This window comes from Onychostoma macrolepis, chromosome 07, assembly GCF_012432095.1.
Source record: "Onychostoma macrolepis isolate SWU-2019 chromosome 07, ASM1243209v1, whole genome shotgun sequence".
Taxonomy (NCBI): Eukaryota; Metazoa; Chordata; class Actinopteri; order Cypriniformes; family Cyprinidae; genus Onychostoma; species Onychostoma macrolepis.
Genome location: NC_081161.1, coordinates 13,891,196 through 13,910,446, shown reverse-complemented (window position 1 = coordinate 13,910,446; position 19,251 = coordinate 13,891,196). Strand labels below are relative to the sequence as shown.

General features: G+C 35.6%; 1 protein-coding gene and 1 long non-coding RNA gene across 3 annotated transcripts in view; one reads left to right on the top strand and one right to left on the bottom strand.

Moving 5' to 3' along the window:
* The window catches only part of LOC131543330 (cellular tumor antigen p53-like), an 87,569-nt gene extending 72,600 nt beyond the window's left edge, over window positions 1-14,969 (top strand). The window contains exons 7-11 of one of the 2 annotated variants that reach the window (XM_058780565.1): window positions 12,636-12,745; window positions 14,076-14,200; window positions 14,310-14,389; window positions 14,489-14,592; window positions 14,711-14,969. In XM_058780565.1, the coding sequence (XP_058636548.1) occupies window positions 12,636-12,745; window positions 14,076-14,200; window positions 14,310-14,389; window positions 14,489-14,592; window positions 14,711-14,786 (495 nt within the window). In that variant the 3' untranslated portion in view covers window positions 14,787-14,969. The remainder of the gene's footprint in view (window positions 1-12,635; window positions 12,746-14,075; window positions 14,201-14,309; window positions 14,390-14,488; window positions 14,593-14,710) is intronic. The other variant, XM_058780564.1, reaches the window with a different exon arrangement.
* Window positions 7,506-18,856, bottom strand: LOC131543338 (uncharacterized). Its single transcript, XR_009271888.1, has 4 exons — window positions 18,785-18,856; window positions 8,213-8,278; window positions 7,979-8,048; window positions 7,506-7,706 (listed from the first exon to the last, which is right to left on the bottom strand). It is a non-coding gene; the product is annotated as an uncharacterized LOC131543338 (long non-coding RNA).
* Window positions 18,857-19,251: the final 395 nt, after the last annotated feature.

Here is a 19,251-nt window from a genome sequence, read left to right as displayed (position 1 = left end):
ATTGCACTTCATCTTTTTAACATGGGATTTTAACCAAATATATTCAATCTTGATTTTTGTAAAATGTTGCAACAATGTTAAAAATGTTTTTTGTTTGTTTTTGTTTTTTACTGAAAAATAACAATTTTGGACAAATAAGGCAATAAAATATATTTTAAAAAATACCTTATAGTAACTACAAATGAGCATGTAGCTAAAGCAAATATCTTTCAAATAAATTCCGTGTGGAGCATGCCCCCTATCTGCGCAATGTTCTCACCTTTTCCCCCTTACCTGTTTGCATCTCTGATTATCAATTTGAGTTTCCATCTCGTCTGGTCTTTCTCTTTCATATTTGTGACCTGATCCACCAAAATGAGTCACAGTGACCCACAGATCACTGTAGTATCAATGAAAAGAGGAGACCATAAGCTTTAAAATGATATTCTAGTCAAAGTCATACCTTGAATGGTTTTAAAAACCCATTTGAATTATTGTCGTCTGCCCTCTTTTTCCAATTGAAAACCTGAGAAAAGGTTTTCAAGTTTTTTGCCCGTTTTTTGTTGCATTGCATTTAAAGGGATAAACTATTTATTTTACAGCTTAATTTGACCAAAGACATTTGTATATATATAAATGCTATTAAACTAGGCTGAAGCTCAAATTATTTTGAAGTATTTATTTGAATAAATATTTTAAAAGGCACTTTTACAAAGATTTACTAAAATCAGAAAGTTTGAACAGAGGTGCTACATTTTTGATTGAGAGAGAGGGTGTGTCTGTGTGTGTGTGTCTACATCCTTGACTGTCACCTCACGCGTACACGCAGTCACAGAGAGAAAGCGTGTGAGAGAGTGGTTGAGTGAGAGTGTGAATGAGTGAGTGAGTTTAACGCTTTGGTGACTTTGCTGTCTTTTGACAGCGACATTTCTCAAATGAATAAACAGAACTACACACAGTATACTACACTACACTATACTACACTACACAGTATTGAACTATCTTTCTGAGGACATCTGCTAACTTGTTTACACAGAGTGCTGCTAGTCTGACAGGAGGATGGCTGGACCAATCGCGTGCCGGTCAGTCCAAAACGGGGCTTCCCATTGACATATAATCAGCGTTTATGTCACTGTTTGTGTACATTTCTAAGCTTTTTGATTGGTTTTATACAACATTTAACACCATATTTTGAGAGCAGAGATAGTGACGTTTCAGGGGATACCTGGAATATTGGGAAATGCTCAGAAGTGACGAGAGGAGTTGAGAAAAAAAAATTTTTATGACACACATACAAACCACACGCTGACATCCATACCAACACATGCACACAATTATAGCGGAATTATTTATCCAATTGGCTCTATAATATGCAGAAGCAGAAAACAGGAATAAAGCGAGTATTTGCTTTATAGACCAAACCTGAACAAATGGCACCATCTCATAAATTTTTTTATTTTAAAACCTTGCCAACAGAATGAAAGCCTTTTAACAAAAATTGCATAAATTTACAGTTAAACGGCACTGTGATTAAAAATAGAAGTTTTAATGGGTTTCAGTGGCGACATTTTTGTCCAAAAGGTCCTGAGAGGAACAATTTTGTGTGCCTAGTGCGTAAAATTTGAAGCTTGGGAGCACAGTTAAGTTTGATTTCATTTTAAAGAAGACCCATGACAGATTATTGAAGTAAAAAAAAAAAATAAAAAAAAATAAAAAGTTATAGAAGTTTTATGAAAATGCTTTATCAACAATATTTAATATAAAATATATATTTTATGAAACATGTTGAACTCTAAACCTGCTAGAAAATCAAAGCCATAAATCTAAACAAGTTGTGTTCCAAATTTGAGGTTGATATCTCAAAAAATTAGCTTTCAGTAAGATTTTGTATTTGTTTATTTATATAGTTGCGAATTAAGTTAATGTTTGGATTAAGTAACTTATAAATAATTGCATTTAAATCATTTAATATGTTTCATATAAAGATTGAAAATGGTGCTGATGTTATTTCCGGCAAGGACCGTTAGAATTTGTTTCATGCAAGTATGGAGCGCTACAGTTTTTTGACCGTGTAACATTTCCAGTTAATTTTTGTTATTAAACTTGCTGAAAAGGAAATTACTGGACCTTTGGATGTTATTCAAGTTCAATACATGCTCACACACGTAGAAGAAGCAGCAGAAATCACAAATTGGATGGATTGCTATCACAGGCGCAGTACCAAATTTTCCCCATTAGATGCCAGCAAAACTCTGCTGGTGCACACAGTGGTTGGATTTGTGATTTGCAGTAGTTTTTCTCTCTCAAATATTATAAGCTATTTTTTTTTTTTCATGACATCCATACCAACACACCCACACAATTATAGCTGCATTATTTATCCAATTGGCTCTATAATTTGCAGAAACAGAAAACAGGAATAAAGTAAGTATTTGCTTTATAGACCAAACCTGAAAAAAATGGCACCATCTGGTAAAAAAAAATAGTAAAAAAATAAATTTTGAAGCCTTGCCAACAGAATGAAAGCCTAGTAACAAAAATTGCATCATTTTACAGTTATACGGCACTGCGATTTTTAAAAATTGCAGTTTCAATGGGGACATTTTTGTCCAAAAGGTCCTGAGAGGAACTATTTTTTGTACCTAGTGCAAAACAGATTCATTAAAGGAAATGGGAGTGAAATAGTAAAATTCCACTAAAAATACACACCTGTGCCAAAATTTATGCAGCTGCCAATAACACAGGCAAAATTATCAAAAAAAACAAAACTGAAAGGACAAAAATGTCCAAAAGGTCGCACAAGGGTTAAGTCATTCCCTTAGGTAAGGGGAAATCATGCCTTAAGTCTCATACTTAAGGGAAAAACTTTAGTTGCTTTATTCAACATGGCACAGAGCCTTCATAGGAGAAGTAATAATACGTTTTTACATTTTTTTTTTTTTTTTTTTATTAAGCATTAACACATTGGACTGCACCCCATAAACACAATCAAGTTTAGTAAAAGTCAACCACCCCTTTAATAGAAACATTGTAAGTTACTAATCATAAGGCTTACATTTCCGCAGTTATTTAAACAGCAGCTACAGAAAACTAGCAAAGAACATTCACATTATTAAAGAACATCATCACTGACTTTAGTCAGTGCCCGAGTTTGTCAAGACAAGTCACCATTATTTATATCGAGCTTTTTACAATGCAAATTGTGTCAAAGCAGCTTTACAGTATTAAACAGGGAAATAGTGTGTTGAAATAGTGTACCGTTCTCCTCTGGCCAGACGAAACCAGCAAAAAAAAAAATCCCTGTAAAAAAAACGGTAATCTACTAGTAGCTGTGGTTGCCAGCATCATACTGTAATAATACAGTGTGCTACTGTTTTTGAAATTAACAGCAAAATACTGTTTTGTCAGCTACAGTGTACAACTGTAATTTAGCAGCATATGTCTGTTAAATTACATACTACTCATAACTCTGATCACAATTGACCATATGCACAGAGCATTCTTTAGAACTTCCGCATAAAGATAAGCCAGCTTGTAAACTTCTGGTGAAGCTCATTTTATATGTGCTAAATATAGGTAGAAACTTTCACAGAAACCTCTCCTGCCTCATTCTTATCAGAAACTGAGAAAAAAAATAATTGCAACACCTTAAATAATGATAGCGGCGTTATCATACAGTTTCATGTTTAACAACATATAATTTTATATGCCGAGCCTGGTTATCCCAGGAGAGTACCCAGACATGTAACTGTACATTTAAATACTGACCAAAAAAAAAAAAAAAACACTATCATAACCGTTTAGTCCAGCGGTTTCCAATACCAATCTGCATATTTTGCAAGTCTTCCTTAGTTAACACACCTGATTCAGATCATCAGCTCGTTAGAAGTGAGCTACGTGCATGAACTGTGTTCTGATTGACATGGTTCCTACACAGTGTTCATTGCTCCCTACTCCCTAAGCAGGGGAAATCCGTTGAAGTTTTATTTATTCACAGATTTGCGCTGTGCCAGCATCTTCAAACACTGATGAAACTTACTAGAGAAGTGTGACATAATATACCTCTGTAAATAAATACTATTTAAATTCAAGTCTCGCACACTTTAATGCCCTTTCTATGGAACATATACGCTTGTTTCCAACTGTAATCATGGAGGAATATCCTGTGATGTCCACTTCGCAGGGCACTTACGGTCAAACAAACGTCGTACGTGATAAGAGAAACATACGAAATATGCAGAGTAGGGGGGCACGAGGACTGGGATTGGGAACCGCTGGTTTAGGCTAAGGGTTAGGCTAATCTCTCAAACGACATCATAATTGTATTCTTACCTTATATCTTACCTTAATAGCCATGATAGGGCAGCACAAATAAATGAATGTTCACCTTTTATTTGTATTTAGCCTTCATACAAACAAGAAATGTGAAATCACTGTCAAATAAACATCTCAGACTCACCTTATTAATATTAATATCTTTAACTTCAAACTATAGGCTAACATACACTACCAGTCAAAGGTTTTTGAACAGTAAGATTTTAGTTTTTGGCAGCAGGTGATCAATGCAGCTGCCATTTCAACTCTATAGATCTTTTTTTTTTTTTCCACATCTTGTGTTTGAATTTATTATAGGCTAAGATAAATATTATAACAAATTTTAGTACTTTACTGCACTGAAGTATAAAGTATAACAGGTGTAGTTAGGTCACAAAGTCACTTGTCTTTTAAAAAATAAATAAGCTATAATCACTATAATGGTGATTAGGCTATTTAAATATGTTTGTAGTTAAATACAAATTAAATAAGTTAAATATCAATGGTAGAACAATTAAATAATGCATTCAATAGTTTGAAATATTTTTAGATTTAATTTAATAACTACATCGTTTAAGTTTCATCTTTAACTGTAAGCTGCTAAATATATTCAGCCAACACAGACTGGTTACTGCTTTAGATTTATTACTCTGAATTTAGTCTGAATCATTTAATGCACAGCTCTATTTTGACATAGGCTTGCCAGATGTTTCATTCCGTTAATCATAGCAATGACTCGTGGCATGATTTAACTGATTCACTTGCGTAAATTTTACACTCGCATTTGTCATTCCTGAAACCCTTTACGCTCCCTTTACGGCACAGTAGTGTTGACCGGAAATGACTGACCTTGACTGCTTATCTAAAACTAGGACGTATTCGTGCATATGGTCAATTTTAAATGCATATTATACTCTGCATTTTCTATTTGTCTGTGTATTACAAAAGAGAACAAAGTTATGGGGTTTTTTTGTCTGTTTTTTTTTTTTTTATTCTGATACACTAGGTAAACTTTTACAATATGCCCTAAAACAGGCAAGCATACATACAAACACATTTAAAGGGGTGGTTGACTACTTTTTTTTTTTTTTTTTTTTTTTTTTTTTTTTGTGCTAATTCTTCGTTTGTTAAAAAACTCATTATTTTTCACATAATTTACCTTTATTCCACACCGCTCTGTCCTTTCTCCTCTAAACGCGCTGATCATTTCCTGCTTTTATGAAGCCCCTCCCTCAGAAATACACGATGGGCTCTGATTGGTTAGCTGTCCCAGTGTGTTGTGATTGGCTAAACCGCCTCTAGAGCGCGTCTGAACGTCCTGCCCCTCAGCTCAGCGGCATGTGCTCCAGTTGTATTGTAAACAATGGCGTCGTCTATATTGCTTATCAGTTTGAGCCCCTAGTGAGTGCCCCTAGATGAAGAAACATCCAGCTATGAGAAGCGTTATACATGGACGTGTGTGCGGTTGCCGTACTGTATTAAAGCTTTAATCAGAATAAAACCGTATATTAAAAGCTAACAGAAGCAGAAGCATTTACAAAACAGCATATCTAAAAGTATGAGACAACAACAAAACGTAGGCCTACCATTAAAAGCCGTGCTTGCACAGGTTCTTCACTAATATCCTCTACGCAGAGGATATTAGTGAAGAACCTGTGCAAGCACTAGCTTATTAGAAAATAAATAACTTGAATTTTTATATTAAGTAGAGCATGATCTCATAAATTGTGGATACATTTTTAATGTGTGATGAGAACTTTTTAAATATTTGTAAAAAATGTGTGGTGATGGAAATGACAGGGTGTTGTGGAAATGACAATGAATTAACGTGAATGTAGAGAAACCACAGAGATATTTATTAGAAAAAGTCTTAAACTCATCACACTCATTAAACTCAATTCACAAAGTCATTAAACATATCAATTGTACTTTGTAACCATAAATGTCATTTCCACCACAGAGGCAGTGTGGTGGAAATGACTGTGGAAATGACATTTCTGTAGTTTTTTGTGGAAAAAAATGGAAGATAGCTTCACTGATTAGCTTTGAATTAATACTTAGAATTTCATGTATGCAAAATACTCTTAACTTAAAACCTTTAGCTTTTTAAAAACACCCTTGAAAGTTACAGCATGTTTGGAAATGACGTAGCATAAATATATTAACTGATCAAGCAATATTTACCTTGATTTTGCTTCACATGTTGTTGATGAAAATTTAAATTCCCTCCATGTCCAACATGTGCTCTGATGTCACTGAACATTTCCATAGAAACCACCTAAACAATCTTTCTCACAAACTTTTTAAAGGGACATTACAGTGTTGTGGTGGAAATGACACCAATATTGTGCAACAGCTATATTTTGTATAAAAAGTAATATTGATAGTGGTCTCACATTAAATACTATAATGTATTTTAATTATTTTACTAGTGCTTAATTCAGGTACATTATTAGTTACCAGATAAGTCATATTTTTTAATTGTATTTTCATTGTTGAACTTTAAAAGTCTGGGTGTGCGACAAGGAGAAAACGGTGATTTTGACACCTATAAGGAGGTTGAAAAGTATGAAAAAATCATAATAGAAAGGTAGTAAAAAGTTTTTAGGGTGGCTTTATTGTTAGTTTGACAAAGAAAGAGGAATTTGTCCAAAATTATATGTATTTTTTAAAAATATGACCAAAGAACATAAAAGTGCCCATAGTCTAAGAATCACCCAGCTACAGTGAAAATAAGTGTATTCACTGAGCTGATGATCTGAATGAGAGAGAGAGATGCAGAGCAGGGTGATGCGAGCAACAGTATTAAGAACCGCTGCTAGAACATTGGTTTTGAAACTTGTGAATCCAGAATCCTTAAGACAGAATCGCGATTCATATATGAATAGATTTTTAGGTGCACCGTAGTTTCATCTTCCTCTTCTCTAAAGCAGCGCAGCATGGCCTCGCCCCCTTTGCTGCGTGTTCCCAGGGGCGGGGTTTATTTAAAATTCTGGGTTCTTGACGTAATGGACCCGGGAAGTAACTCGTTGTAGTCCCTAACCAGTCATTTTTGTAAGCATTAAACTGCCAGAATTTTAAAAGACGATATCTCTTTTTGCATTGAACTTTCAGCTTCGTAACTTTGCAGATATTGTTTATATTGTTGTACTCTCAAATCAGGCTTCAGTGAACACCAGCAATTATTTATTTATTTTTCTTAAACAAAAGGTTAATGAAATACAAATCAGCATTTGCCAATATAAACTCCAATATGGTTTACTGGTTTGAGACAGCATAAGGTTGAGATACTTCTGGACTGATGGTCTTCTTTGTCATCTTGGTCGTCTTCTGCAGTTTTACCAGTTATTTTAGACACCTCTATTCTCCATGCAGCTTTGATCCTTTTTTCTGGTTTTATTTCAATAAAGTATCTGGAAAAATAACAGAGAAGTTTTAATTTTAAAGTTTTTGCAGTGTATAATTTTGATAATTGAAAAATTTCTAACCAAAAACTAATCGATAATTAACTGAAGACTTGGAATACACTGCATAGGTCATACATGCTGCATTTATAATAAGTGGATTCTAGTATGAGGCACATTAAGGTGGATCTTTTCCTGATAATAGAAACTAGTGTCAGTCTGGAGCATGAGCTTTGTTTTATTGAAACAAAATGCAGACATATCTAATATAATAAACTTACTATGAAGGATCAAGCAAGGAGTCACAGGCAAGTTACCCATCTTCTCAAGGTCAGAAGGAGTGACAGACATCTATTAGTAAAGAAAACAATTTAAGATGGCTCACAGTATCTGCAAATGACAAATAAAAAAAAAAAAAACTTAAGTTACTTGTTGCTTAAATTCTACAGAGATAATAAGCCTATTATACTCAGAATAGGAATTCAAAAATGATCATTTTCTCACGATTTACTCACCCGTATGCTGATTTAAACTCTGATGCATTAGTTGATATTTAATGGAGATTAGATATCTATTTGTCCCTGCAATGAAAAAGAAATTGGGGATCAAACTTTCAAATACCAACAGACATACAGTAAATGGAGGATAAAGGTAATTAATCACATGGTTTAGCCAGTTTTCTGAAGTGATTCAATTTGTTTGGGTGAAAACTATTTTCACCATACATTTTGCAATTCCAGTCTCTTAATGTGTGGTCCTTTGGTCTGATATTTTGATATCAAACAAAATGACTGGTGATTAATCATATCTTTATGTTCCTTTTGGAGCTCGGTTTGGTCCCCACTGGTCTGTCATTTTATGGGCAAAACAGACATCATTTCTCCATGACAATATCTTAATTTGTCCTCCAAGAGAAAGTCCTACGAGTTTGAGACAGCATAAGGTTGAGTAAATGATGTGAGAACCATTTTAGGTGAATGATTACTTGAAAAAACAATAGGCAAACTTACATTATCTTAAAGAATGAGTCCTTTGCTTCTCTACAAAGTCAGCCTTCTGTAGTTTAACTACAAGGACAACATAATGGCCACATTCACACAGCAGCAGAATACGGTTGTCAGTCCAGTATTTGAGTCCTTAATACGGTTACGTTCACACACACACACTGGTTATTTAGGGGCGTGACAACCGCATTCTGTAACCGAACTCACACCTGTAAATTTTCAGGACTCACAAACACATTCTCGGAAACATACGCGCATGTCGTTCAAAACCCGTAAAAGCTTTGTTCGTCTTCGAAAAAAATTAAGATATTTTAGATGAAAACCGGGGGGCTTGTGACTGTCCCATTGACTGCCAAGTAAATTACACTATCAAGGTCCAGAAAAGTATGAAAAACATTGTCAGAATACTCCATCTGCCATCAGTGGTTCAACCGTAACGTTATGAAGCGACGAGAATACTTTTTGTACGGAAATAAAAAAAAAATAATTACTTTATTCAACAATTCAGCACTGTAATGTCACCGTAGCGCCATTTTGGAGAGTATCGCTGCATGCAAAATGTGTACACACTTCTGTGTCAGCCGCGACACAAGGATACATTTTCTACGTAGATTTACGCTTTGATTTGAACGCAAACAGCGCATCCCTATGTCGCGGCTGACATGGAAGAGCGTACGCATTTTGTGTGCAGTACTGAGTAATATTAACTAAGTAATATTAAACTACATTTATATTTGTAACGTTTGTAACTCCATAAATAATGACAGAATTAAAATTTTTGGGTGAACTATCCCTTTAATGACAATCGACAGCATGTTTAGTACTGTCCCTTTAAGAGCTGCATGCATCTGTTTTTCTCTCAACTGTTTACTTTCACTTTAGACATAACTAACCGTGTTTATATATAAACTGTGTGTTTTTGACAGTATTAGCGCAATCAGACAATAACTAAGATAACCAAGTAATCAGGTGCTGTTTGACCGGCCTTTTAGTGTAGACACGCTTCAGGTGTATGTGTTCTGAATAAGCAGATGTCAGAACAGCACGCGAATGAAATGTTTAACCGGCAAGGCTTTAAAGCTCACGCAAATAATGTACTTTTGTGATTGCAAATAAGTGCAGTGTCTCATGAGTGTAACTCTACCCGCTGAATTAACATTTGATGTGACTATGTCTCGCGAGTTGGAGCTGGAGCCGGGAGACTTGCTTGAGGTAGAATAGATGTTGTTTTGTTAGTAAATGTTTCATTATATTACTAGTGTTGCCTCCTTTGTTCACTATTACACTACTACATATGTTGCATCTGACACCTAGTGACGCTTAGTTTTGTAACGTGAGCCCACACTTTCGAACGTTTCACTCTTGCCGCCAGGTCTGATTGCACGCACACAAACAAACACTGCACATGCGCATGGATATCACACGCATGTCAAGCAAACATCGGCCATATCATTCAGTGAAGGAAAGTGACAAGCAGCAGCTTCTAATTCGTCATTAACATTGAAGCATATGTAGGTAAAACAATGCAAGTATCGATAACAGTATAGTTTGTCCTGAAGCTTATCAGTAGTATTGACCCAATTACGTACTGGTCCAAAAAAATACCGGTTCTCGGTACCCATCCCTAATAATCAGTGATGCTATCTACACTGCATGATTAATAAATCTATTAAAAGCATGCTACAAACGGAGTCTGCATTCTGTGCTTTTTCAGGGAGGCTGATGATCTTGATCAAGGTCATCCAGTTTGTATGTCAGAGATTTGCATGTTGCGAAACAGTCACGGCAGTGTGTCTTGAGTTTGGAAATGCAGCATTTATAATCTGCACTAGCCTTTTAGAGTTAAGTGACTTACTGACAATGTTGCCAGCATGTGACAACATAGATTCTGAAGATTCAGATTTTTAATTCATGGAGATGTTCATTTTGAATGCTTCAGTGACGACAACAGGATTAACTACAACGACAACAAGTCAAGTCATCTTTATTTATATAGCGCTTTTAACAATACAGATTGTGTCAAAGCACTTAACAGTATCAAATTGGAGGATAGTGTGTCAGTAATGTATAATAAGATTAAACACTCAATTTTCTCAATTTTCAGTTAAAGGCATTTCATTATTGAATTCAGAGATGTCGTTGTCTAGCTCAGTTTAGTTTAAATACCGTATTGGCCCGAATATAAGATGATGTTTTTTTCTTGGAAATGCATCTGAAAAAACGCGGTCGTCTTATATTCAGGGTCTAGACTTTGGCATGTCAATAATACACCCACAACAATAGGTGGCACCAAAAACGCATAAAACGAGTGTGCCATGAAATATGTAATGTAATGTGTGATGTAAAAAGATTGCGAGCGAAAACAAAATAAAAAGAAAAGCTTACAGCGGCATGAGTCGTGACTGTCATGTTAACCTGATGGAACCAAACTTCCTCTGTAAGTGATTTTAAAGCATGACAGTACCCAGATTTGAAGACTACAATAATATTTCACTTCTACTGATATAATACAATTTTGGTAGGCTACTATGTGATGGATAGCCTAAATGTTATTTAATTCAGATGGGCTACCTGGTATATCAAAAAGTGTATATTTTTCAATGTCATTGTTGGTACATTTTACCAATATTTACCATACTTTCAAAACAAAAATTAAAATAGGAAGAATATGCAATATGAAAATAATTTAAGAAAAAATGTGTTTTACAGAGAGAGGAAAAAAAACAAGATTTGGTTTTCAGAAAGACTTTTTCCAAAAGGTACATCTGGAAAAAGGGGGGTCGTCTTATAATCAGGGCCGTCTTATATTCGGGTCAATACGGTAGTATCTGTGCAACCAAATCGACGATAATTGCTAGAAATTAAGTGTCCCCAACTGAGCAAGCCAGAGGCGACAGCGGCAAGGAAACTAAACTCCCTCTGTGACAGAATGGAGAAAAAAAAAAACCTTGGGAGAAACCAGGCTCAGTCGGGGGGGCCAGTTCTCCTCTGGCCAGACGAAACCCGCAGTTCAATTCCAAACGCAGCCATGTCAGATTGTGTAAAGGGCTTATCTGACTCCCGTGGTCTTGTCCCGATGGAGCATTTTAATTTATAATTTAATGTATTTGTTAAATTTGTGTTTTATTCATTATTTGAAGTTTTTCATTTATATGATTTATTCATTTGCTATAATTGTAATGTATAGTTTAATGGATTTATTGTTTCTCTGTGTATTTTTATAATATATATTTGTTTGTTTATTATAATTTAAATTTATGTCTCAGGGGCTCTCCGCTGACAATCAGGGCTGCAGACATTATCTCTTGGTGCTGATCCACCATCTGATCAGATACGGACTGAGAAACAGAATAAGAAAGAAACAGACAAATATTAGCGTAGATGCCATTCTTCTTACGATGTAACGAGTACATCGTGTGTTATGGGGAGTGTTCCCGGTTGATCTAATTAATGCAGCCTAACAATCCTTTAACGGATTTGAATAATAGAAGCGTATTAGTGTGTTGTGTGTAAGCCAGGATAAAGAGATGTCTTTAATCTAGATTTAAACTGACAGAGTGTGTCTGCCTCCCGAACATTGTTTAGATTGTTTAGTACACAAAACAAGTGTACTCCATCTGTTGCTCACTAGCGCCCCTTAAATACTTATTTTTGACTGGTCAATGAGTATTTCACTGTAGCCCATGGCATTGTACCAATGCCAATTAATGTCTCTTGTATCACAAAATTTAATGTACATAGGGTGATAAAACTTTTAACACATGCCTAGAAGCTCATGGTTCCCTAGTTAAAGAAAAATATCTCTCAAAAGAAAAATGAACTGAGCTAGATGGCCAGCATGTTACATGGTAGCTGAATGTATTAGCTAACAGGTCTATTGGAAAAGTGACTTTTCAGTAACTTAATTGTTTGTGTTTTGTCTCTGTCCATATAGTTGGGTTCAGTGGTAACCACCATACTACTGAACTTCATGTGCAACAGCAGCTGTATGGGTGGGATGAATAGGAGGCCAATTCTCACCATACTGACCCTGGAGACATTTGAGTAAGTCCCTCTCTTTTCTGTCCTTCGGGTGTTGTATAAGTTTGTCAGTAATGGAGATCACGGGCCGTATTCAGAAAACATCTAAAAATTAGCTGCTAACTTGCCTTAGACCAAATCACAAACAATACTAAAATAGCTGTTGCTGGCAATCCGTTTTGGAATGTAAACCTTTTAGAAACATTTCATGAAAATGTCCCTTTAATTTAACTATGTCCTTGGGCAAGAAGTAACAGCTATTCTTGTGTTTGGTTTTCTTTTATGTTTGCACAACATCTTAATATCAGCCATGTTATTCTAGTCTGTTAATAAAAGGTTGCATCTATGCATATCCACTTATGAGATGCAGACATGTAAGAGGCTGACAATTAGCTGAACATATACTTGATTAGACTACATTTTAAAAACTTTTTTGGATTTTGCAACTTTTTTATTTTAAAAAATTCATATATATTTGAATATGGCAACATTTTTATTTTAATATCTTTATTTGAATAGGGCAGCATTTTTATTTTTTCAAATCTTTATTTGAATATGGCAACATGATATTGTTGATACTCGCGCTGAGACTCCAAATATGCCCTGCAGAAGAAAGGTAATGCATATCGTTTCATGAAATCCCTATAGCTGTAGCTGAATAAACAGAAGATTAAATTGCTTTCATTGATTCAACATGACTAATAAACACGATTACAACAATATATGGTTTATCAGAGTTCTTATTATAATTTTCATTATAATAAAGTATATTTATAATGCAATGCTAATCAACGTAGTCTTTATCACTGCATAAAATACTATGAAATGCGTTACGTGCCTTATTCTATGTAAGAAGCCACATCATCTCACAAAGGATTTTATTTCAAACATTCAACTGATGTTATGAAGTGAGATTGGAGTAGAAACGTTATTAAATGTTGTCTTTTGTTGGACAAGAGATCCATAAATGTTTCTCATGTTTAGAAAGATGTTGCGTGTTGCTTTTTCAAATGCATGTAATAAGCAACTCAAATTAGCCATGCTTTCTGATGGAGCAGCATTTATTACTGATCACAGAGCCATACTTCACTGACAAGCTGCTCATAACAGCTTTCATAATCGCAAACAGATTTCATAATCGCATTAAAGCAGACGATTTAATGGCAATTTTTACCCTATTTCAAATAATCATGCAGCCCTACTTTTAGCTTAAGATTTCTCCCTGTTCTTAAGTAAAAGTTGGTCTCAGCATCTTTGTAAATTGTTTTAAAGAGGAAACTCTTACCTAAGAACTTTTACGGCTATTTAGGAGAACTCTAAGGGTTGACCATTTGGTGGTGTTCTACATTCACAGTGGACAGGTTCTTGGTCGCCGATGTTTTGAAGTTCGAGTGTGTGCGTGTCCAGGCCGCGACCGCAAAACAGAGGAAGACAATCTGAAAAAGATTACTGGGGAGACGGTTACTGGAACAAAGAGAAGTAAATAAAATTAAATGAGGAAATAAGATTGATAACTGCCTCAAATTAATGTCTTGCTCTTTAAGTAATATGTGCTTTCTAACCCTTTATTTTTCACACATTATACCAGAGCGTCAAATTTCGAATCAGTTAAAAGAGGCACTCCCTGCAGCTGCTCCTGAATCCACTGATGAGATTTACATTCTTCATGTATGCAACACTGAAATATTTATAAATCACTTTTGCTTTCTAAAAACTTTATCATAACTTTTGATTATTCAGAAGTTCTTTTTGTACTTTTTTTTCCAGATACGTGGGAAGGAGCGTTTTGAAATGCTAAGGACTATAAACGCTAGTTTGGAGCTTATGCACATGATGCCTGTTGCTGACCAAGAAAAGTACAGGCAAAAACGGTACGACTCCTGGCAGACTTTTTGTGGGTCTCTGTTTTTCTCCCTTTTTTTTTTAACACTGGTTTTTTAAAAAATATCAAATAAAATGTTTTTAATTTTAATTTAATCTCTCCTATAGAAGTGCCTTAAAACTTGATCAAGCCAGTCTGCACCCGAAGAGTGGCAAAAAACCTCTTCTAAAAGATTCAGACTAAAACATCTTTTCATTTTGTTACTTTTTCTGTACGCAAAAATCAGAAGTCTGCTTATAGCTTTTCTGAAGATGGAAGTGTAAACTTGGAGTTCAAGCTGTTGTATATATCCAACCAAAATTTCAGATGCTCAGAATTTTTTTTTTTTTTTTTTTGCATATCAGTACTTTTATATTTTCTTATTGTTGAAATAAATGTTTTGTAATGTAACTTTTCTCTCTTAATTTGTCAATACTTGTGCTCATACAGTCTTGTGTACCAGTTACACTTATACCTTGTTTAACCAATTTTTGCATGTTATTCTCAATTTTTCTTCAAAATAATATAAATGATCTGTGGGCTATTTTGAACTGAAACTTCACAGACACATTCTGGGGACAGCTGAGACTCATATTACATATAGTAAAAGATGGCATAATAGGTGCCCTTTAAGTAGGTAATGTGTCAAATTGATGCCAAGTAAACGTGATTTATAAGAAAACAGAACTCCAGTTCATGCCACATCGTAATGAGATGACAATATGTGGAGATGTACTCAAAGCTGTCCACGTTCTCAGACTCAGAATTATGCGTTTCTATGGCAACACTATCAACGCCAAAGTGTTCACATCCTAGTAGAACTCGTAATTACAATTTGTAAGCTGGAAATCTTGAGCTACAACTTGAACTGCGTGACCACTGTACCACCAGGCTGCTGCAGATTAATTTAGGTGCTACTTAGGCATTGATAGTATTGTCATAGTATTGCATAATTACAAATCCAAGGTGGTGGACAGCAGAGTGGAACGTTGTGTTGTCATCTTGAAATTACAGTAATTACGACATGGTGTGAACGCAGGTAATCTTCCACTGTTCTGAGATCCATTTCCATTGCTCATGTGCCCATTCTAAGGGCTTTCAGCTGTGGACAGGGGTCATCATGGGCAGTCTGATCAGTCTGCATCTACTTAGGCCAATCATTAAAATTGTGGCCACATAAACTTTCTACAAGTAATAGGCTTTGGACACCATACACTTCATCACCAGTTTGTGGTTTGTGCCTCCTCAGACCACTGTCGGTAGGTTCTTACAAATTCTGACCAGGAGCTCCCCACAAGTGGAGAAGTTCTGACATAGTTGTCTGGCCAACAACATTTTTGCCTTTGGCAAGATCTTTTTTCTTCCATTTTCTCTTGCATCAACACATTAACTAAATAAACTGATTCATTTACTATATAAATAACCCAGACCTGCGCATGTGACCTCGTTAGGAGATGATTAACAATATACACTTCACCTGAGTAGTCATACAGTTTTGGCTCATTGGTGTAAAACATGCACTTCATGATAAAGCATAATGTTGAAACTGTCAATGAAACAAAAATTTGAAAGGAAAGTAATATTATTATTATTATTATTTTATTTATTTATTTAGTTTCATAAATAAGATAAAGACATCGCTAACCCCAAACTGCAACTTCCCATCATTGACTATAGAATACCCAAGATGTGTCACGTAGTTTTGAATAGGGGAGTTGGGGGAGTACCCAAGACATAGTTTTTGGGGGGGAAATGGGGAAAAATTGAATGCTCAACTTGGCAGCTCTATTGAAGGAAGCCCTGCCTTCTGAATAAAAGAGCCAATCGCTAACCAGTAAAATCAGCGTTTCACTGCAGCTGCTGTTAGAAGTCCCAGTTGCTATAGAAACAGCATTCTGAGACGTGCGCTTAGGACTGCTCATGCACACTGGCCGGTCTAGCCTGAAAAATATGCTTTTTTTTAAAGGGCTCATCGAATGCCCATTTTCCACAAGTTGATATGATTCTTTAGGGTCTTAATGAAAAGTCTATAACATACTTTGTTTAAAATTTCTCAATGGTAGTGTAAAAAAAACACCCTTTTTACCTTGTTAGAATCAGCTCTTTTCAAATCAACCCGTTTTGTTGCATTTCCCTTTAAATGCTAATGAGCTCTGCTCACCCCGCCGCTCTTCTCTGTAGGGTGACGAGCAGTTTTGGAGAATTTGATGTTTCCCCATTCAAAGAGATAGCTGCACTTGCATGCCTGAGAGGCGTTTCAAAGATGGCCACCAAGTGAAATGTCTTCCCTTAAAGGAACTTTGCTTCCTATTTTCATAACATCCTAAAGTGTCACATTTATAAGTGGAAAAACTAGTCCAAAGATGATTATAATAATGGCCACCTGGCAGAGGCTCTCACAATTCTTTCTCAAGCCCTGTTCACTCCACAAGCTTCTCACAACACGAAGTAGTAGTAGATGATTTATAATTTATGCAACAGCAAACTCTTCCGTTAAGCAAAAAGTGTTTGCAACGCACATACGTTTGGCCTTTTAAAACGCTACTTTTAAAGTGGTCGCCACCAATCAAGTTCACGTTACTCAACCTGTAAATGGCAACAAATCATGTTGCCATGCAGTGAAAAATATATCGTGGAGCAAAGAGAAAACTGACAATGTGCCAACAGACAAGACAGAGCACGTTACTATAGGTATGAAACAAAGTCTTAGCTTTCAAATGTTTCCCTTTTTTTAAAAAAATTCAAATAATAAATACCGTTTTGTGGCTCCTTAATATGCCGTGACGCATGCAGGGGCCCTGGGAACGTGCCTCAGTTCAAGCAACACATGAACCGATCATTTCTTCCTCTTTACTAGTTATAGCATGAAGTAAACATGAATGAACATCAGAAGTTATCTTGTCGCAACCTCTGAACGACATCAATACACACCATTTTTCAAGTTCAAGTCCATCAACGTTAATTTACTCTGCTGTCTGGTTTGTTTGTCGGACAAAAATGGCAGATTCATACACTAAATACAATTAACAAAATGTTGGAAGGGCAAATATATTTAAGTTGAACAAATTTTATTGCTTGGGCTTAGTTGAGAAGACATTATATTGAGTCTGCACAAATATATTTTAAAAACATTAAATGAATGGTTATTTTCAAATCCAGTCAACATTCAGAATGCTAAATGTTGACTAAATTAATAAAAACAAATCCAGCCAACACTGATATCATTCTGCACGTACAAGCACCTGAGTGACTTCGCGGGAGAAACAGCGCCGCCATTTTGTCAAGTTCACACGTCAGATAAGTTGCACTAAATAAGTGTTATTTTTTTAGACTAAATTTAACGAGAAAATCATGCAACATATTCGATTTTTTTTTTTTTTTTTTTGAGTGGACATTTAGAAAGTGTTTTATGAGTTGTATATCCGAAGAAAAGTAGATATGAGACGGTGTATGTCAAGTTCAGGCGTCAGGAAAGTCAAGAATGGCACTGAATAAATATTTGTACTTAACGTTAGACTGAATTTATCAAAACGTATATTAAAAAGGTGTAAATATTTTATTTGAAACTTATAAATTTATACACAAACTACGGTTGTTCCGATTCCGATACTAGTATCGAAAATTCCACCGATAGGCCTACCACAAAAAATTCTGGCATCAGTATCGGCGAGTACTTGAACCCATGTACTGATCCGATACCTTTTTTTTAAACAAGACCTATAGTTATGCGCGCTAGCTTTGCTTAACGCTGCAAATCGGAAATCAATTCTTCTTCGCTGCTCAAAATGCAAACACAGGAAGTTGTGCTGTGTTGCCACAAGCAACCACTATTTAGAGCAGCAAAGAAGTACAAGCGTGCTAGCACATTGCCAGTAAATCAATTGCATATGCGACTAAATCGTCACCCTGGGCGACTAAATAATGTATAATATTAGCCACTGGCTAATAAATAATCAGATTTTACTCGCCAGTGTGTGAGTTGGAGGCTATGTATAAGTTTAGCACGGATCTATTGTCACTCGCCGAACACTCTGACTGAGCGCTTCAGAGTTTCACTCTGTCAAGCGATCTATTTTTCAGATCATCTGAATGAATGTGCAGCGCACCTGTATTTGATGTACCGTAAGCTCTAGTGTGAAGCGCACGACTCGCCGTCGCTTTGCTTTTTTCCCTCACATGCAAAGAGAGAGAGAGAGACTTACATGTAGCGCGTCAATTCTGAATGGTATGTAACCGATATTCTTTGTATTTTCCTGTCAAAATAACAGTTCCTTTGGAATTCTTCAGCTTAACTGCCAGGTTCTCCAGGAGTAGGCGGAGCAAATGCACAAACGACAATCTCATTGGTTGGCGCTCACCTATTATCGTCCCTGTTTTGATTTCAGCAAATCAGTTCGAGCCAATGCAGACAATGTGATTAATATTCATGAATCCAGCAGCTCGTTAATCCTTAGTGCGTTTATATTGTTCATAGTAGAATTCATAGTATGATTTTTCATCTTATCAGTATTATTGATAGTTTTTTCCCCATTTTTACAGAAACACTAAATGACCAAAAAATCACCACCACCAGTCCTACGTTCAGTTAAAATGACTAATATGCATTCATAAATGGTTACCAAGTTTTAATTCTAATTGCTAAAGTTCTATCATTAAATAATACTTGATT